The sequence below is a fragment of the Salvelinus alpinus genome, chromosome 3, assembly GCF_045679555.1.
Source record: "Salvelinus alpinus chromosome 3, SLU_Salpinus.1, whole genome shotgun sequence".
Classification (NCBI taxonomy): domain Eukaryota; kingdom Metazoa; phylum Chordata; class Actinopteri; order Salmoniformes; family Salmonidae; genus Salvelinus; species Salvelinus alpinus.
Genome location: NC_092088.1, coordinates 105485243 through 105505839, shown reverse-complemented (window position 1 = coordinate 105505839; position 20597 = coordinate 105485243). Strand labels below are relative to the sequence as shown.

General features: G+C 48.6%; 1 protein-coding gene across 2 annotated transcripts in view; it reads right to left on the bottom strand.

Moving 5' to 3' along the window:
* LOC139571657 (formin-2-like) overlaps window positions 1–20597 on the bottom strand; it is a 222217-nt gene that overhangs the window by 43754 nt on the left and 157866 nt on the right. For both annotated transcript variants that reach the window (XM_071394730.1, XM_071394731.1), the window contains 4 exons: window positions 20331–20451; window positions 8843–8935; window positions 1508–1559; window positions 847–996 (listed from right to left, as the gene is read on the bottom strand). In XM_071394730.1, coding sequence (XP_071250831.1) covers window positions 847–996; window positions 1508–1559; window positions 8843–8935; window positions 20331–20451 — 416 coding nt within the window. The remainder of the gene's footprint in view (window positions 1–846; window positions 997–1507; window positions 1560–8842; window positions 8936–20330; window positions 20452–20597) is intronic.

The window sequence follows — 20597 nt, the reverse complement described above, 5'->3', positions numbered from 1 at the left end:
AGCCCTATAAAGCCCTGGGGAAAACACATTTATCTGTAACCTTCCTTTTAAAAACAGAGAAGAACATCATGTATCCCACAAGTCATTCTGATTCCTGGAAAGTAACCAAACGGTCTCAATGAGTCGAAGCACAGGTCTTCAATCCTTACACAGTTGGCTGTACATAATAAACTCACCATCGAATCTAAAACATCTGGTTGTTGTACACATGACTGGCTGTAGGATCATCTTGTTCTCCTTCTTCCACAGGTCTTCAATCCTTACACAGTTGGCTGTACATAATAAACTCACCATCGAATCTAAAACATCTGGTTGTTGTACACATGACTGGTTGCTACCTTTCCTGCAGGATCATCTTGTTCTCCTTCTTCCACAGGTCTTCAATCCTTACACAGTTGGCTGTACATAATAAACTCACCATCGAATCTAAAACATGTGGTTGTTGTACACATGACTGGTTGCTACCTTTCCTGCAGGATCATCTTGTTCTCCTTCTTCCACAGGTCTTCAATCCTTACACAGTTGGCTGTACATAATAAACTCACCATCGAATCTAAAACATCTGGTTGTTGTACACATGACTGGTTGCTACCTTTCCTGTAGGATCATCTTGTTCTCCTTCTTCCACAGGTCTTCAATCCTTACACAGTTGGCTGTACATAATAAACTCACCATCGAATCTAAAACATCTGGTTGTTGTACACATGACTGGTTGCTACCTTTCCTGCAGGATCATCTTGTTCTCCTTCTTCCACAGGTCTTCAATCCTTACACAGTTGGCTGTACATAATAAACTCACCATCGAATCTAAAACATCTGGTTGTTGTACACATGACTGGTTGCTACCTTTCCTGCAGGATCATCTTGTTCTCCTTCTTCCACAGGTCTTTAAAGTCGGAGGAGAAGTCGTGCCACACGGAGAAGAAGGTGTTGGGGGAAACCTCCTTCTCCCCCATCTTAGCCTTCACCTGGTAGAACACGGTTATCTCCAAGAATCTACAACAAAACACCATGAATGGATTAACCAATGCAGACGGAGGGTATAGAAACATACATATATAGAATCTACAACACCATTAACGGATTAACCAATGCAGACGGAGGGTATAGAAACATAAATATATAGAATGTGTTTTACAACTGTAGGAATGTGGAAATAAATATATTTTACACTATTTTCATGTTTCAGATGAGGTATTCATTAAAAAGGGATTCCCAAAATATAGAGCTTTACTAGCTACAAACTCTACTTTAATCCAAACTGTCAAACTATGCTGCTATATTCGACAACACTGTTTGCTTAAACTCAGAAGAAAAAACACACACAAAAAATAAAACTTAATTTCTACCCACTGGGCATTGACGTCAATTCAACGTCTATTGTACGTTGGTTCCGTTGTCATTTCAATGAATCAACAACGTTGATTGAACCATGGCCCGGTGGGTATAGAATTTATAAATGTTAAAGTGGTACAGATGTTATGACAGCATTGAAACGGGTCCTTACAACTTGTGAGTGTCACTGAGCTGCGTCTCCTGGACCTCCAGGTCAGATTTAGCTGCAAAAGAGAAAACATGAAACAGGTGGATATTACAAGTAGGATCGCTCGTCTCTCAGTTTACAGGTCTCAGAACAGCCTCGTCCCTCAGTCAGAGTCCTGGTTGGTTAGTAGTTGACAGGTCTCAGAACAGCCTCATCTCTCAGTCTGGGTCCTAGTTGGTTAGTAGTTAACAGGTCTCAGAACAGCCTCGTCTCTCAGTCAGGGTCCTGGTTGGTTAGTAGTTGACAGGTCTCGGAACAGCCTCGTCTCTCAGTCAGGGTCCTGGTTGGTTACTAGTTGACAGGTCTCAGAACAGCCTCGTCTCTCAGTCTGGGTACTGGTTGGTTAGTAGTTGACAGGTCTCAGAACAGCCTCGTCTCTCAGTCTGGGTACTGGTTGGTTAGTAGTTAACAGGTCTCAGAACAGCCTCGTCTCTCAGTCTGGGTCCTGGTTGGTTAGTAGTTGACAGGTCTCAGAACAGCCTCGTCTCTCAGTCTGGGTACTGGTTGGTTAGTAGTTAACAGGTCTCAGAACAGCCTCGTCTCTCAGTCTGGGTACTAGTTGGTTAGTAGTTAACAGGTCTCAGAACAGCCTCGTCTCTCAGTCAGGGTACTAGTTGGTTAGTAGTTGACAGGTCTGGATAGAAGTAGTGCACTATATTAGATGAGTCCTGGATATTAGTAGTGCACTATATTAGATGAGTCCTGGATATTAGTAGTGCACTATATTAGATGAGTCCTGGATATTAGTAGTGCACTATATTAGATGAGAGTCCTGGATATTAGTAGTGCACTATATTAGATGAGAGTCCTGGATAGAAGTAGTGCACTATATTAGATGAGTCCTGGATATTAGTAGTACACTATATTAGATGAGAGTCCTGGATATTAGTAGTGCACTATATTAGATGAGAGTCCTGGATAGAAGTAGAGCACTATATTAGATGAGAGTCCTGGATATTAGTAGTGCACTATATTAGATGAGAGTCCTGGATATTAGTAGTGCACTATATTAGATGAGAGTCCTGGATATTAGTAGTGCACTATATTAGATGAGAGTCCTGGATAGAAGTAGTGCACTATATTAGATGAGAGTCCTGGATATTAGTAGTGCACTATATTAGATGAGTCCTGGATAGAAGTAGTACACTATATTAGATGAGTCGTGGATAGAAGTAGTGCACTATATTAGATGAGTCCTGGATATTAGTAGTACACTATATTAGATGAGAGTCCTGGATATTAGTAGTGCACTATATTAGATGAGAGTCCTGGATAGAAGTAGTCCACTATATTAGAGGAGTCCTGGATATTAGTAGTACACTATATTAGATGAGAGTCCTGGATAGAAGTAGTGCACTATATTAGAGGAGTCCTGGATATTAGTAGTGCACTATATTAGATGAGAGTCCTGGATAGAAGTAGTGCACTATATTAGATGAGAGTCCTGGATATTAGTAGTGCACTATATTAGATGAGAGTCCTGGATATTAGTAGTGCACTATATTAGATGAGTCCTGGATATTAGTAGTACACTATATTAGATGAGAGTCCTGTATATTAGTAGTGCACTATATTAGATGAGAGTCCTGGATAGAAGTAGTGCACTATATTAGATGAGAGTCCTGGATATTAGTAGTGCACTATATTAGATGAGAGTCCTGGATATTAGTAGTACACTATATTAGATGAGAGTCCTGGATATTAGTAGTGCACTATATTAGAGGAGTCCTGGATAGAAGTAGTGCACTATATTAGATGAGTCCTGGATAGAAGTAGTGCACTATATTAGATGAGAGTCCTGGATAGAAGTAGTGCACTATATTAGGAGAGTCCTGGATATTAGTAGTGCACTATATTAGATGAGAGTCCTGGATAGAAGTAGTGCACTATATTAGATGAGTCCTGGATATTAGTAGTGCACTATATTAGAGGAGTCCTGGATATTAGTAGTACACTATATTAGATGAGAGTCCTGGATAGAAGTAGTGCACTATATTAGATGAGAGTCCTGGATATTAGTAGTGCACTATATTAGATGAGAGTCCTGGATATTAGTAGTGCACTATATTAGATGAGAGTCCTGGATATTAGTAGTGCACTATATTAGATGAGTCCTGGATAGAAGTAGTACACTATATTAGATGAGAGTCCTGGATATTAGTAGTGCACTATATTAGATGAGTCCTGGATATTAGTAGTGCACTATATTAGTTGGTTAGTAGTTGACAGGTCTCAGAACAGCCTAGTCTCTCAGTAGTTGACAGGTCTCAGAACAGCCTCGTCTCTCAGTCAGGGTACTAGTTGGTTAGTAGTTGACAGGTCTCAGAACAGCCTCATCTCTGTCAGGGTCCTAGTTGGTTAGTAGTTGACAGGTCTCAGAACAGCCTCGTCTCTTAGTCAGGATAGTAGTTGACAGAGAATGCCAAGAGTGTGCAAAGTTTAAGGCAAAGGGTGGCTACTTTAAAGAATCTAAAATATATTTTGATTTGTTTAACACTTTTTTGGTTACTACATGATTCCATATGTGTTATTTCATAGTTATTCACTGTTTTTCTACAATGTAGAAAATCGTAAAAAGTCAGTCCCTCCAGTCAGGGAGACCTGCCCCGAGACAACCTTTACCTCCCAGTCAGGGAGACCTGCACCAAGACAACCTTTACCTCCCAGTCAGGGAGACCTGCCCCAAGACAACCTTTACCTCCCAGTCAGGGAGACCTGCACCAAGACAACCTTTACCTCCCAGTCAGGGAGACCTGCACCAAGACAACCTTTACCTCCCAGTCAGGGAGACCTGCCCCAAGACAACCTTTACCTCCCAGTCAGGGAGACCTGCACCAAGACAACCTTTACCTCCCAGTCAGGGAGATCTGCACCAAGACAAAGCAACCATTTAGATTCCCATTTCAATGTAAAGTGTGTGGGTGCTGTCATACATCATAGCCTACGACCCGCTTGGATTTTCCTGAATAACTGTATGTTAGAGTGCAGTCAGCCATGGGACCGGTGGCTCTGGTAGTGGGCGACCTAGGGAAGTAGGGTCTCCTTCAGGGGAATCAGGGGTTGTAGCGGGGTCTCCTTCAGGGGTTGAAGCGGGGTCTCCTTCAGGGGTTGAAGCGGGGTCTCCTTCAGGGGTTGTAGCGGGGTCTCCTTCAGGGGTTGTAGCGGGGTCTCCTTCAGGGGTTGAAGCGGGGTCTCCTTCAGGGGTTGAAGCGGGGTCTCCTTCAGGGGTTGAAGCGGGGTCTCCTTCAGGGGTTGAAGCGGGGTCTCCTTCAGGGGTTGTAGCGGGGTCTCCTTCAGGGGTTGAAGCGGGGTCTCCTTCAGGGGTTGAAGCGGGGTCTCCTTCAGGGGTTGAAGCGGGGTCTCCTTCAGGGGTTGATGCAGTGTCTCCTTCAGGGGTTGAAGTGGGGTCTCCTTCAGGGGTATCAGGGGTTGTAGTAGGGTCTCCTTCAGGGGTATCAGGGGTTGTAGTAGTAGGGTCTCCTTCAGGGGTATCAGGGGTTGTAGTAGGGTCTCCTTCAGGGGTATCAGGGGTTGTAGTAGGGTCTCCTTCAGGGGTATCAGGGGTTGAAGTGGGGTCTCCTTCAGGGGCATCAGGGGTTGAAGTGGGGTCTCCTTCAGGGGCATCAGGGGTTGAAGTGGGGTCTCCTTCAGGGGCATCAGGGGTTGAAGTCGTGTCTCCTTGGGGTATCAGGGGTCAGTGCCCTGGGTGCTCTGACAAATTGATCCCAGTTGTGGGTAAAAAGAGAAATTCCACCGTGAAGCTGAATGGACCCAGCATCCTGCAGCGGTGTGGTTCTCGGAGTGAGAGGTGGAAGAAGGGGGGGGGGGGGGCAGAAACGTTGACTTCTCAGACCTCCAGGCTGACAGACAGCTCAGGGATTAAAGCCTGACACCCCAGATCCTGAGGTCCTCATGGGTCACAGGCAAAGATGAATGGCAATGGAAGGTTACCAACATCTCATGGTGGATGGAACGTCAAGGGTCACGATGCATTGTCCACCATGTTAAAGGAAAACGCCATCCAAAAACACATTTGGTATTCGCTTCATTAGTCCACTGTTGACATAGTCCCAAGTTTCCAAAATATGTAACTTTCAAAATAAAGAAACCATTCTTGTATGATGCAAAACACAGCATCAAATGATGCTAAAAAATGCATCATACGGGGGATGATTTCTGTATTTTGAAAGTTACATATTTTGAAAACTTGGGTGCTGACAAGCTAAACATTTTGTTACTATGTCAACAATGGACTTTTTGGGGTGGTGTTTCCCTTTTAAGTGGCTCTGGGTTCTTCCTGGTCTGGGCTAATCACAACCAGATAACCCCTAGCCAGACCACGACAGCTCTGAGCCCGGAATAGTCCACCACGACAATCAAGCAGGATGCCTGAGTCACTTTGATTTATAATGCCTCTCAATAGGTGGAATTACTGCTCAATGAAATTGCTGCTCAGTGATTTGCTTTCAACTGGGGTCCACATCATTTTCTTAAGAAAACAGGGGGGTGGGGGGGGGGGGTAATGAATGTGAGGAATTTGGAATTAGTATATTTCAGGGGAAGATCATCAGGAAGTCAATAACGTGAAGTGAGATTAAACAACCGGTTCAGATAAATATCTCCACTGAACCAAACAAATGACAACAGAAATCCAATGTTTCTCCACCATAAGCTGCAGTATGTCCACGTGACCTCACAACAGTATGTCCACGTGACCTCACAACAGCAGACCACGTGACCTCACAACAGCAGACCACGTGACCTCACAACAGCAGACCACGTGACCTCACAACAGCAGACCACGTGACCTCACAACAGCAGACCACGTGACCTCACAACAGCAGACCACGTGACCTCACAACAGCAGACCACGTGACCTCACAACAGCAGACCACGTGACCTCACAACAGCAGACCACGTGTAGCTCGCCAGCCCGGTACCTCCACATCCGACTTCCTCACCAGCGGGATCGTCTGAGGGGGGGTTAGGGGGGGGGGGGGCAGTTTGCGCTGAGGACTATTTATGTTTGCAATAAACCCTTTTGTGGGGAAAAACTAATTTCTGATTGGCTGAGCCTGGCTCCCCAGTGGGTGGGCCTATGCCCTCCCAGGCCCAGCCCATGGCTGCACCCCTGCCCAGTGGGTGGGCCTGGCTCCCCAGTGGGTGGGCCTGACTCCCCAGTGGGTGGGCCTGGCTCCCCAGTGGGTGGGCCTATGCCCTCCCAGGCCCAGCCCATGGCTGCACCCCTGCCCAGTCATGTGAAATCCATAAATGAATTTACATTTACTGATTATATAAAACTAACTCAGTAAAATCATCATGAATGTGCACCTGATGGAAGTAAGATCAACATTATTCAGAGCTTTAGTCGACTGATAATTACTAAAACTAAGAAGGATAAAATGACTAAAACGGGACTAGGAATAAAAGGTATTTTAGTCAAACACAGAATAAATCTAAACTAGCTGATGAAGTTAACTGTTTGGCATCAGGTTTAGGTGTGTGTACATGTTTTCCTTCCTTACCAGAATGTTCTGGATAACAAAACTCTAGGACTTTTTTTATTTCCTTAATATGCTAAAATTATATTTTAGGCTTTAGGGTTAAAGTTACATTTAGGGTCCAGGTCACGTTTAGGGCTCAGGTCACGTTTAGGGTCCAGGTCACGTTTAGGGTCCAGGTCACGTTTAGGGTCCAGGTCACGTTTAGGGTCCAGGTCACGTTTAGGGTCCAGGTCACGTTTAGGGTCCAGGTCACGTTTAGGGTCCAGGTCACGTTTAGGGTCCAGGTCACGTTTAGGGCTCAGGTCACGTTTAGGGCTCAGGTCACGTTTAGGGATCAGGTCACGTTTAGGGCTCAGGTCACGTTTAGGGCTCAGGTCACGTTTAGGGTTCAGGTCACGTTTAGGGCTCAGGTCACGTTTAGGGCTCAGGTCACGTTTAGGGTTCAGGTCACGTTTAGGGCTCAGGTCACGTTTAGGGCTCAGGTCACGTTTAGGGCTCAGGTCACGTTTAGGGCTCAGGTCACGTTTAGGGCTCAGGTCACGTTTAGGGTCCAGGTCACGTTTAGGGCTCAGGTCACGTTTAGGGTCCAGGTCACGTTTAGGGTCCAGGTCACGTTTAGGGCTCAGGTCACGTTTAGGGCTCAGGTCACGTTTAGGGCTCAGGTCACGTTTAGGGTTCAGGTCACGTTTAGGGCTCAGGTCACGTTTAGGGTTCAGGTCACGTTTAGGGTCCAGGTCACGTTTAGGGTTCAGGGGAACATAGGACTTTGAATGGGAATACAATTGTACTCCTGTGTGTCCACAGTAGTGTGTGTGAGTGTGTGTGTCCACAGTAGTGTGTGTGAGTGTGTGTGTCCACAGTAGTGTGGGTGAGTGTGTGTGTGTGTGTCCACAGTAGTATGGGTGAGTGTGTGTGTGTGTCCACAGTAGTATGGGTGAGTGTGTGTGTGTGTCCACAGTAGTGTGTGTGAGTGTGTGTGTGTGTCCACAGTAGTGTGTGTGAGTGTGTGTGTGTGTCCACAGTAGTGTGTGTGAGTGTGTGTGTGTGTGTCCACAGTAGTGTGTGTGAGTGTGTGTGTGTGTGTCCACAGTAGTGTGTGTGAGTGTGTGTGTGTGTCCACAGTAGTGTGTGTGAGTGTGTGTGTGTGTCCACAGTAGTGTGTGTGTGAGTGTGTGTGTCCACAGTAGTGTGTGTGAGTGTGTGTGTCCACAGTAGTGTGTGTGAGTGTGTGTGTCCACAGTAGTGAGTGTGTGTGTCCACAGTAGTGAGTGTGTGTGTCCACAGTAGTGTGTGTGTGTGTCCACAGTAGTGTGTGTGTGTGTCCACAGTAGTGTGTGTGTGTGTGTCCACAGTAGTGTGTGTGTGTGTGTCCACAGTAGTGTGTGTGTGTGTGTCCACAGTAGTGTGTGTGTGTGTGTCCACAGTAGTGTGTGTGTGTGTGTCCACAGTAGTGTGTGTGTGTCCACAGTAGTGTGTGTGTGTGTGTCCACAGTAGTGTGTGTGTGTGTGTGTCCACAGTAGTGTGTGTGTGTGTGTGTCCACAGTAGTGTGTGTGTGTGTGTCCACAGTGTGTGTGTGTGTGTGTGTGTGTGTGTGTGTGTGTGTGTGTGTGTGTGTGTGTGTGTGTGTGTGTGTGTGTGTGTGTGTGTGTGTGTGTGTGTGTGTGTGTCCATAGTAGTGTGTGTGTCCATAGTAGTGTGTGTGTGTGTGTGTGTCCATAGTAGTGTGTGTGTGTGTGTCCATAGTAGTGTGTGTGTGTGTGTGTGTGTGTCCATAGTAGTGTGTTCTCTGCTACCTTGGCTGAGGAATTCCTCCATCTTGTCTTTGAAGGGCTGCAGGTGATCTTCAGACGATACTTTACACACCTTCTCCACCTCTGTGTTGCACGCTGGAATGAGAAGACAACACTAAACTGAATACAAAATGGCTGCTGGCCACAGAATGGCAATACAACGGCAGATTGAGAAAAAAAAAAAACACAATTGACATTGTTTTATTTAACTAGGCAAGTCAGTTATTTTAACTAGGCAAGTCAACAAATTCTTGTTTACAATGACAGTCTAGGAACAGTGGGTTAACTGCCTTGTTCAGGGGCAGAACGACAGATGTTTACCTTGTCAGCTCGGGGATTCGATCCAGCAACCTTTCGGTTACTAGTCCAATGCTCTAACCACTAGGCTACCTGCCCCGCCCCCCCCCCCTCTCTAACCACTACCTACCTCCCCCACCTCTAACCACTAGGCTACCTGCCTCCCCCCTCTAACCACTAGGCTACATACAATGTTGACTTAAACAGATACGTCCTGACCAGTGGTCATCTTCAGTGTAGTTAAACCCATGTTACTATGACCTAGCTATAGTTTCACCTCAACCCAGCCCGCTACTCTAACATCCCTGAAATGGGCCCTCTACTTAGAGTGAAACTAACCTATCCTGATATACTATTACTCATTGAAAAATATGACTCAGCACAGACAAGAGCTGCCCTGTGACACGAGCCTACCAGACGAGCTAAATAACTTCTATGCTCACTTCGAGGCAAGTAACACTGAAACATGCATGAGAGCATTAGCTGTTCCAGAAGACTAATCACGGTCTCCGCAGCTGATGTGAGTAAGACCTTTAAACAGGTCAACATTCACAAAACCGCAGGGCCAGACGGATTACCAGGACGTGTACAGCGAGCATGCGCTGACCAAACTGGCAGGTGTCTTCACTGACATTTTCAACTCTCCCTGTCCGAGTCTGTAATACCAACATGTTTTAAGCAGACCACCATAGTCCCTGTGCCCAAGAACACTAAGGTAACCTGCTTAAATGACTATCGACCCGTAGCACTCACGTCAGAAGACATGAAGTGCTTTGAAAGGCTGGTCATGGTTCACATCAACACCATTATCCCAGAAACCCTAGACCCACTCCAATTTGCATACTGCCCCAACAGATCCACAGATGATGCAATCTCTATCGCACTCCACACTGCCCTTTCCCACCTGGACAAAAGGAACACCTATGTGAGAATGCTGTTCATTGACTACAGCTCAGCGTTCAACACCATAGTGCCCTCAAAATTCATCACTAAGCTAAGGACCCTGGGACTAAACACCTCCCTCTGCAACTGGATCCTGGACTTCCTGATGGGCCGACCCCCAGTTGGTAAGGGTAGGGTAACAACACATCCTCAAGGCTGATCATCATGGGTCTGGGTCCTCAGATCCTCAAAAGGTTTTACAGCTGCACCATCGACAGCATCCTGACGGGTTGCATCACTGCCTGGTGGGCAACTGCTCAGCCTCCGACCGCAAGGCACTTCAGAGGGTAGTGCGTACGGCCCAGTACATCACCGAGGCCAAGCTTCCTGCCATCCACGACCTCTATACCAGGCGGTGTCAGAGCACTACAAATTGTCAAAGACTCCAGCCACCCTAGTCATAGACTGTTCTCTCTGCTACCGCACGGCAAGCAGTACCGGAGTGCCAAGTCTAGGTCCAAGAGGTTTCTAAACAGCTTCTACCCCCAAGCCATAAGACTCCTGAACAGCTAATCAAATGACTACCCAGACTGTTTGCATAGGCAGGTTACTTCTTCTACGCTGCTGCTGCTACTACTCTGTTATTATCTATGCATAGTCACTTAAATAACTACCTTCATGTACATATTACCTCAATTACTTCGACACCGGTGCACCCGCACATTGACTCTGTACCGGTACCCCCTGTATATAGCCTCCACATTGACTCTGTACCGGTACCCCCTGTATATAGCCTCCACATTGACTTTGTACCGGTACCCCCTGTATATAGCCTCCACATTGACTCTGTACCGGTACCCCCTGTATATAGCCTCCACATTGACTCTGTACCGGTACCCCCTGTATATAGTCTCCACATTGACTCTGTACCGGTACCCCCTGTATATAGTCTCCACATTGACTTTGTACCGGTACCCCCTGTATATAGCCTCCACATTGACTCTGTACCGGTACCCCCTGTATATAGCCTCCACATTGACTCTGTACCGGTACACCCTGTATATAGCCTCCACATTGACTCTGTACCGGTACTCCCTGTATATAGCCTCCACATTGACTCTGTACCAATACACCCTGTATATAGCCTCCACATTGACTCTGTACCGTAACACCCTGTATATAGCCTCCCCATTGACTCTGTACCGGTACCCCCTGTATATAGCCTCCACATTGACTCTGTACCGGTACCCCCTGTATATAGCCTCCACATTGACTCTGTACCGGTACCCCCTGTATATAGCCTCCACATTGACTCTGTACCGGTACCCCCTGTATATAGCCTCCACATTGACTCTGTACCGGTACCCCCTGTATATAGCCTAGTATATAGAGTCACGCACCAATCAGTGGCCATAATGAATTAGAGTCAGAGTGTCAGCGTCCAATCTAAATCCCAGCTGGACTATTCCCGCCCTCTGCCTGACCTTTAACCTCTGTCAGGGAGGGCCATGTTGTACTTTCTGGAGCACACTGGTTGACCACATCTCAGTAGGCCAGACACCATCTGCCTGTAATACAGACCCGGCCTACAGTCACCTCTGAAGACCACCAATATAACAGAGAGGGATGATGGAGTGACCCGGTTATTCTGGTACTGGAGTGACCCGGTTATTCTGGTACTGGAGTGACCCGGTTATTCTGGTACTGGAGTGACCCGGTTATTCTGGTACTGGAGTGACCCGGTTATTCTGGTACTGGAGTGACCCGGTTATTCTGGTACTGGAGTGACCCAGTTATTCTGGTACTGGAGTGACCCGGTTATTCTGGTACTGGAGTGACCCGGTTATTCTGGTACTGGAGTGACCCGGTTATTTTGGTACTGTAACAACCACATAATCCTCCTCTGGTGTAGCACAACCCCACAGTTTAACCCAAACAGAACTGGTTCTGTCTGACAGAGCAGCACCGCAAGGTCGCCCGACCAGCGACACGCGGGAGAGCGAGAGGGAAAGTGCAGAAAGCGTTAGAGACGCCCGCTGCCCAGCTGAGCCAGGCCCTTAGCTAGCATTTATCTGAGCCTCTTGACTTACTGTAAAGAGAGAGGACCATATAGCTACAGAACAGAGAGGGCTTACTGTAAAGAGAGAGGACCATATAGCTACAGAACAGAGAGGGCTTACTGTAAAGAGAGAGGACCATATAGCTACAGAACAGAGAGGGCTTACTGTAAAGAGAGGACCATATAGCTACAGAACAGAGAGGGATTACTGTAAAGAGAGGACCATATAGCTACAGAACAGAGAGGGATAACTGTAAAGAGAGGACGATACAGCTACAGAACAGAGAGGGCTTACTGTAAAGAGAGAGGACCACATAGCTACAGAACAGAGAGGGATTACTGTAAAGAGAGGACCATATAGCTACAGAACAGAGAGGGATTACTGTAAAGAGAGGACGATACAGCTACAGAACAGAGAGGGCTTACTGTAAAGAGAGAGGACGATACAGCTACAGAACAGAGGGCTTACTGTAAAGAGAGAGGACGATATAGCTACAGAACAGAGGGATTACTGTAAAGAGAGAGGACGATATAGCTACAGAACAGAGAGGGCTTACTGTAAAGAGAGGACCATTTAGCTACAGAACAGAGAGGACTTACTGTAAAGAGGACCATATAGCTACAGAACAGAGGGCTTACTGTAAAGAGAGGACGATACAGCTACAGAACAGAGAGGGATAACTGATGCTGAAAACTGTGGGTGTTTGTGGACCATGGTAAATCATTGGTGATGTGGACGACAAGGAACTTAAAGCTCTCGACCCGCTCCACAACAGCATTGTCGATGTGGATGGGGGCGTGCTCTCCCCTCTTTCTCCTGTAGTCCTCGATCAGCTCCTTGGTCTTCCTGATGTTGAGGGAGAGGTTGTTGTCCTGGCGCCACACTGCTAAGTCTCTGTCGTCCTCCCTGTTGGCTGACTCATCGCTGCCGGTGATCAGGCCTTCCAACGTTGTGTCGTCAATAAAACTTGATGATGGTGTTTGAGTCATGTATGGCCACGCAGTCATGGGTGAACAGGAAGTACATGAGGGAACTAAGCACACAACCCTGAGGGCCCCCTGTGTTGCGGGCAAGCGTGACGGAGGTGTTGTTGCCTCGCCTCACCACCTGGGGGCGGCCTGTCAGGAAGTCAGTCCCAGAGGGAGGTGTTGTTGCCTCGCCTCACCAACTGGGGGCGGCCTGTCAGGAAGTCAGTCCCAGAGGGAGGTGTTGTTGCCTCGCCTCACCAACTGGGGGCGGCCTGTCAGGAAGTCAGTCCCAGAGGGAGGTGTTGTTGCCTAGCCTCACCACCTGGGGGCGGCCTGTCAGGAAGTCAGTCGCAGAGGGAGGTGTTGTTGCCTAGCCTCACCACCTGGGGGCGGCCTGTCAGGAAGTCAGTCCCAGAGGGAGGTGTTGTTGCCTAGCCTCACCACCTGGGGGCGGCCTGTCAGGAAGTCAGTCCCAGAGGGAGGTGTTGTTGCCTAGCCTCACCACCTGGGGGCGGCCTGTCAGGAAGTCAGTCCCAGAGGGAGGTGTTGTTGCCTAGCCTCACCACCTGGGGGCGGCCTGTCAGGAAGTCAATCGCAGAGGGAGGTGTTTAGTCCCAGGGTCTTTAGCTTAGTGATGAGCTTTGAGGGCACTATGGTGTTTAACTCTGAGCTGTAATCAATGAACAACATTCTCACATAGTTGTTCCCCTTCTTGTCCAGGTGGGAGAGGGCAGTGTGAAGTGCAATTGAGATCGCTTTATCTGTGGATCTGTTGGGGCGGTATACGAATTGGAGTGGGTCTAGGGTGTCTGGGATGATGGTGCTTCATGACCAGCCTTTCAAATCACTTCCATTATTATACATGAGTGCTACAGGGCGATAGTAATTTAGGCAGGTTACCTTGGAGCTCTTGGGAACAGGGACAATGGTGGTCAGTTTGACACGTTGGGATTACAGACTTGGACAACGAGAGATTGAAAATGTCTGTAGACACCTGCCAGCTGGTCGGCGGTTGCTTTGAGAACCCATCCTGCTATTCCATCTGGCCCGGCGGCCTTTCTAGGGAGTTTTTCCTAGCCACTGTGCTTCTACACCTGCATTGCTTGCTGTTTGGGGGTTTTAGGCTGCGTTTCTGTACAGCACTTTGTGACATCAGCTGATGTAAGAAGGGCTATAAAAATTAATTTGATTGATAGTTAACCTGTTTAAATGTTTTGCTCACATCGGCCACGCACAGCGAGATCACAGTCGTCTGGAAAAGCAGGGGGTTTTTCACGCAAGGCACAGCCTCAGAGATCCTAGAAAGATATTTAGCTCGTTTGGGAGTTTTGTGTCGCTGGGAAGTTCACGGCTTCATGGTTTCCCTTTGTAATCCGTTACCGTCTGCAAGAACCCGTCACATACGACAAGCTTCATAGTCGCTGTAATAAGATTCCTTTTTCCTCCTATATCGTCTTTTTGTTTGAAGACTCGGAGGTCGTAGATTTCTTGTATGCGTCTGTGTCACGTTCATTGTAAGCGGGTCTGCTTTGTCCGACCACTTCTGTATTGGAGTGCGTCACTGGTACATCCTGTTTCAGCTTTTGTTTGTAAACAGGAAGCAGGAGAATGGCGTCACGCTAAGATTTGCCGAAGGGAGGACGAGGGAGTGCCTTGTATGAGTTTCTGTGGGTAGAATACAGGTGGGTCTGGAGTTTTAGCACCCATAGGGGCACAGGAGATGTGTTGGTAGAAGTGAGGTGGGACGGTTTGAAGTCACCCTGCATTAAAAACCAGGTGATCAAAAGCACAAGATTTCCTTCAAACTTGAAGCAGAACATGAAAAAAAACACTGTTTTTCCTGAAGCCGCAGTCCGATCCTGCCACTCATGGAGAATCCACCGAGTACGATATTATAGTCTAACAGTATAGCTTCCCATCCCTATCTGGGCTCGAACCAGGAATACATTGACAACAGCCACCCTCGAAGCATCGTTACCCATCGCGCCACAAAAGCCCCTCTGCAAGGGGAACAACTACTTCAAGGTCTCAGAGAGAGTGACGTCACCGATTGAAAAGCTATTAGCGCGTACCACCGCTAACTAGCTAGTCATTTTCACATCGGTTACACTAGCATAGCGTCCTCATCCAGCCACGTTTCACTAAGACATTATATTGTTCAAGTCTCTCTGATAGACGACGCTCATCCATCTTATTCTCCAGTGACTGGACATTGGCCAATAGAACGGAGGTCCGACGCTCATCCATCTTATTCTCCAGTGACTGGACATTGGCCAATAGAACGGAGGAGAGCGCCGTTCAGTTCTTTCTTCACCTCCAATTTCACCCACATCATCCCACGTCTACGCCTGCAGCGTTTTGGTAGCCCATGGAGCAAAGGATTATGGTCCGGTATGAACAGTGGAACAGCTGAGTCGGAGATGAAGTCTAAATCAAGGTCAGTGATAACAACAATACAACTCACTAAAACGGACAAGTTGGGTTGGAACCCGTAAGACGTCGCCCTTCTCCAGAGAAGTGACCCCCTGTAGTTAAAGTGCAAATGGTCTCTCCGGTTGACGCCCGAGGACAGGGAGAAACATGGTCTCAGTCCTGACAGAGCGATAGCTACCTGCGATCAACTGCTCCTCACCAGCAGAACGTGACAGTAAAATGGGGAATAGGGCTGTAGTATAAAGTAGTGCACTATATAGGGAATAGGGCTGTAGTATAAAGTAGTGCACTACATAGGGAATAGGGCTGTAGTATAAAGTAGTGCACTACTTTATACTACAGCCCTATTCCCTATATAGTGCACTACTTTATACTACAGCCCTATGTAGTGCACTACTTTATACTACAGCCCTATTCCCTGTATAGTGCACTACTTTATACTACAGCCCTATTCCCTATATAGTGCACTACTTTATACTACAGCCCTATATAGTGCACTACTTTATACTACAGCCCTATGTAGTGCACTACTTTATACTACAGCCCTATGTAGTGCACTACTTTATACTACAGCCCTATTCCCTATATAGTGCACTACTTTATACTACAACCCTATATAGTGCACTACTTTATACTACAACCCTATATAGTGCACTACTTTATACTACAGCCCTATTCCCTATATAGTGCACTACTTTATACTACAGCCCTATTCCCTATATAGTGCACTACTTTATACTACAGCCCTATTCCCTATATAGTGCACTACTTTATACTACAGCCCTATTCCCTATATAGTGCACTACTTTATACTACAGCCCTATTCCCTATATAGTGCACTACTTTATACTACAGCCCTATTCCCTATATAGTGCACTACTTTATACTACAGCCCTATTCCCTATATAGTGCACTACTTTATACTACAGCCCTATTCCCTATATAGTGCACTACTTTATACTACAGCCCTATTCCCTATATAGTGCACTACTTTATACTACAGCCCTATTCCCTATATAGTGCACTACTTTATACTACAGCCCTATGTAGTGCACTACTTTATACTACAGCCCTATGTAGTGCACTAGGTGTATATAGGGAATAGAGTGCCATTTGGGATTCAGCCAAGCCAGAGTTCAGAGTTCAGGGTAGAAACTAGGATGTGTTTACACAACTCTCTCCTGCTTTCTCATCATTTAATGAGCTGCTTGGAACCACATTAAAAACTAAGAGAATCAGAGAGAAAATGGCCCATTCCTCCAAATGACCCTGATATGGTTCTGTCCTGAAATAGTCCGTCTACCTCTGAAATAGGCTGCTGCCCTGCCCTCTCCCTGGCCTGCGCGCGGGGCTCTGACAGCAGTGACCTCAGCGTAGAGGGGTCAGGTTTAATCTGTTTGGTTGATAAAACAGACGTGCGGACGAGAACAATCCAGGAATGTAAAAAAATTATAACGGGAAGACGGTGAGAAGACTTTCTTTTAAAAAAAATTTTGAGAGAGAGAAAGGGAGTGAGTTAAAAAGAGCGAGAGAGCGAGAGTGAGAGAGAGCGAGAGCGAGAGAGAGAGACAGAGAGCGAGAGAGAGACAGAGACAGAGAGCGAGTTACAGAGAGACAGGGAGCGAGTTACAGAGAGAGCAAGAGAGCGAGAGAGCCAGTTAGAGAGAAAGAAAGGGAACGAGTTACAGAGAGAGAGCGAGAGAAAAGAGAGCGAGCGAGTTAGAGAGAGCGAATGAGCGAGTGACAGAGTGACCTTGAAAAAGAGAGAAAGATCTGTTTACCATTTCCAATGTGTTAACAACTTCCAGCCTTCTAAATGCTTGACCTTCAGGAAATAACTTGTAGTTTACACACTGTGTTCAAAGGCCTGTTCCCTGCCAGCGCTGTACACTACATTTACATCAATATTTACACATGGAAGTGGAGTCCTTATGTCTGAAGCTCCCTGGATAATTAGCGTAATCATTCAAGCAACCCCTGTATGATGAGCGGAGGGGCAGGGGGCCTAGGAGAGGCAGGGAGGGGCAGAGGGCCTAGGAGAGGCAGGGAGGGGTAGAGGGCCTAGGAGAGGCAGGGAGAGGTAGAGGGCCTAGGAGAGGCAGGGAGGGGTAGAGGGCCTAGGAGAGGCAGGGAGGGGTAGAGGGCCTAGGAGAGGCAGGGAGGGGTAGAGGGCCTAGGAGAGGCAGGGAGGGGTAGAGGGCCTAGGAGAGGCAGGGAGGGGTAGAGGGCCTAGGAGGCAGGGAGGGGTAGGGGGCCTAGGAGAGGCAGGGAGGGGTAGAGGGCCTAGGAGAGGTAGGGAGGGGTAGAGGGCCTAGGAGAGGTAGGGAGAGGTAGAGGGCCTAGGAGAGGCAGGGAGGGGTAGAGGGCCTAGGAGAGGCAGGGAGGGGTAGAGGGCCTAGGAGAGGCAGGGAGGGGTAGAGGGCCTAGGAGAGGCAGGGAGGGGTAGAGGGCCTAGGAGAGGCAGGGAGGGGTAGAGGGCCTAGGAGTGTCAAGGAGGGGTAGAGGGCCTAGGAGAGGCAGGGAGGGGTAGAGGGCCTAGGAGGCAGGGAGGGGTAGGGGGCCTAGGAGAGGCAGGGAGGGGTAGAGGGCCTAGGAGAGGTAGGGAGGGGTAGAGGGCCTAGGAGAGGTAGGGAGAGGTAGAGGGCCTAGGAGAGGCAGGGAGGGGTAGAGGGCCTAGGAGAGGCAGGGAGGGGTAGAGGGCCTAGGAGAGGCAGGGAGGGGTAGAGGGCCTAGGAGAGGCAGGGAGGGGTAGAGGGCCTAGGAGTGTCAAGGAGAGGTAGAGGGCCTAGGAGAGGTAGAGGGCCTAGGAGAGGTAGGGGGCCTAGGAGAGGTAGAGGGCCTAGGAGAGGCAGGGGGCCTAGGAGAGGCAGGGAGGGGTAGAGGGCCTAGGAGAGGCAGGGAGGGGTAGGGGGCCTAGGATCGGCAGGGAGGGGCAGGGGGCCTAGGATCGGCATGGAGGGGCAGGGGGCCTAGGATTTGCAGGTAGCGGCAGGGGGCCTAGGATCGGCAGGGAGGGGCAGAGGGCCTAGGATCGGCAGGGAGGGGCAGAGGGCCTAGGATCGGCAGGGAGGGGCAGAGGGCCTAGGATCGGCAGGGAGGGGCAGAGGGCCTAGGATCGGCAGGGATGGGCAGGGGGCCCAGGATCGGCAGGGAGGGGCAGGGGGCCTAGGATCGGCAGGGAGGGGCAGGGGGCCTAGGATCGGCAGGGAGGGGCAGGGGGCCTAGGATCGGCAGGGAGGGGCAGGGGGCCTAGGATCGGCAGGGAGGGGCAGGGGGCCTAGGATCGGCATGGAGGGGCAGGGGGCCTAGGATCGGCATGGAGGGGCAGGGGGCCTAGGATCGGCATGGAGGGGCAGGGGGCCTAGGATCGGCAGGGAGGGGCAGGGGGCCTAGGATCGGCATGGAGGGGCAGGGGGCCTAGGATCGGCAGGGAGGGGTAGGGGGCCTGGGAGGGGCAGGGGGCCTGGGAGAGGTCGGGGGCCTGGGAGAGGTCGGGGGCCTGGGAGATAGTAGGTGATGTCCAGGAGCAACAACGGCTCAGGCGCGAAGTGGTAGACCACAAAAGCTCACAGAATGAGACCACGGTGCGCTGAAGCGCGTAAAAATGGTCTGTCCTCAGTTGCAACACTGACTACAGAGTTTCAAACTGCCTCTGGAAGCAACGACAGCACAATAACTGTTGGCCGGGAGAGTCATGAAATCTGTTTCCATGGCCGAGCAGCCGCACACAAGCCTAAGGTCACCATTTACAATGCCATGCGTCTGCAGGACGGGTGTAAAGCTCGCCGCCATTGGATTCTGGAGCGGCCGGAAACGCTTTCTCTGGAGTGATGAATCATGCTTTACCATCTGGCAGTCCGACGGACAAATCTGGGTTTGGCGGATGCCAGGAGAACGTTACCTCCCTGAAGGCATAGTACCAACTGTAAAGTTTGGTGGAGGAGGAATAATGGTCTGGGGCTGTTTTTCATGTTTTTTTTAGGCTCTTAGTTCCAGTGAAGGGAAATCTTAACGCTACAGCATACAATGACATCGAACACCTTTGGGATGAATTGGAAGGCCGACTGCAGGACAGGCCTAATCGCCCAACATCAGTGCCTGACTTCACAAATGCTTGAGGCTGAATGGAAGCAAGTCCCCTCTTAGCAATGTTCCAACATCTAGTGGAAAGCCTTCCCAGAAGAGTGGAGGCTGTTTAGCAGCAATGTTCCAACATCTAGTGGAAAGCCTTCCCAGAAGAGTGGAGGCTGTTATAGCAGCAATGTTCCAACATCTAGTGGAAAGCCATCCCAGAAGAGTGGAGGCTGTTATAGCAGCAATGTTCCAACATCTAGTGGAAAGACTTCCCAGAAGAGTGGAGGCTGTTATAGCAGCAATGTTCCAACATCTAGTGGAAAGCCTTCCCAGAAGAGTGGAGGCTGTTATAGCAGCAATGTTCCAACATCTAGTGGAAAGCCTTCCCAGAAGAGTGGAGGCTGTTATAGGAGCAATGTTCCATCATCTAGTGGAAAGCCTTCCCAGAAGAGTGGAGGCTGTTATAGCAGCAATGTTCCAACATCTAGTGGAAAGCCTTCCCAGAAGAGTGGAGGCTGTTATAGCAGCAAAGCGGGGACCAACTCCATATTAATGCCAATGATTTTGGAATGAGATGTTCGACGAGCAGGTGTCCACATACTTTTGGTCATGTAGTATATACGTGACCAACAGATGCATATCTGTATTCCCAGTCATGTGAAATCCATAGATTAGGGTCTAATTTATTTATTTCAAATTGACTGATTTCCTTACATGAACTGTAACTCAGTAAAATCTTTTGAAATTGCTGCGTTTATATATTTTTGGTTCAGTTACCTCGGAGGTCCTTCTTTAGCCTGGTCAGGTCCTTCTGAAAGTCCTCAAACTTCATCTGTGAAGCCTGGAACAGGTCCTGGGGCTCAGGGAGAGGGTAGAGACACGTCTCCCTGCCGGCGTCCTGAGAACACATGACATGACCTTTGTCCTTAGAGCACAGAGCATTAGACACAGCAGCGGGGTAGTAGAGTTAGATCATGTAGAGTGGGTTAGGGTAGTAGAGTTAGATCATGTAGAGTGGGTTAGGGTAGTAGAGTTAGATCATGT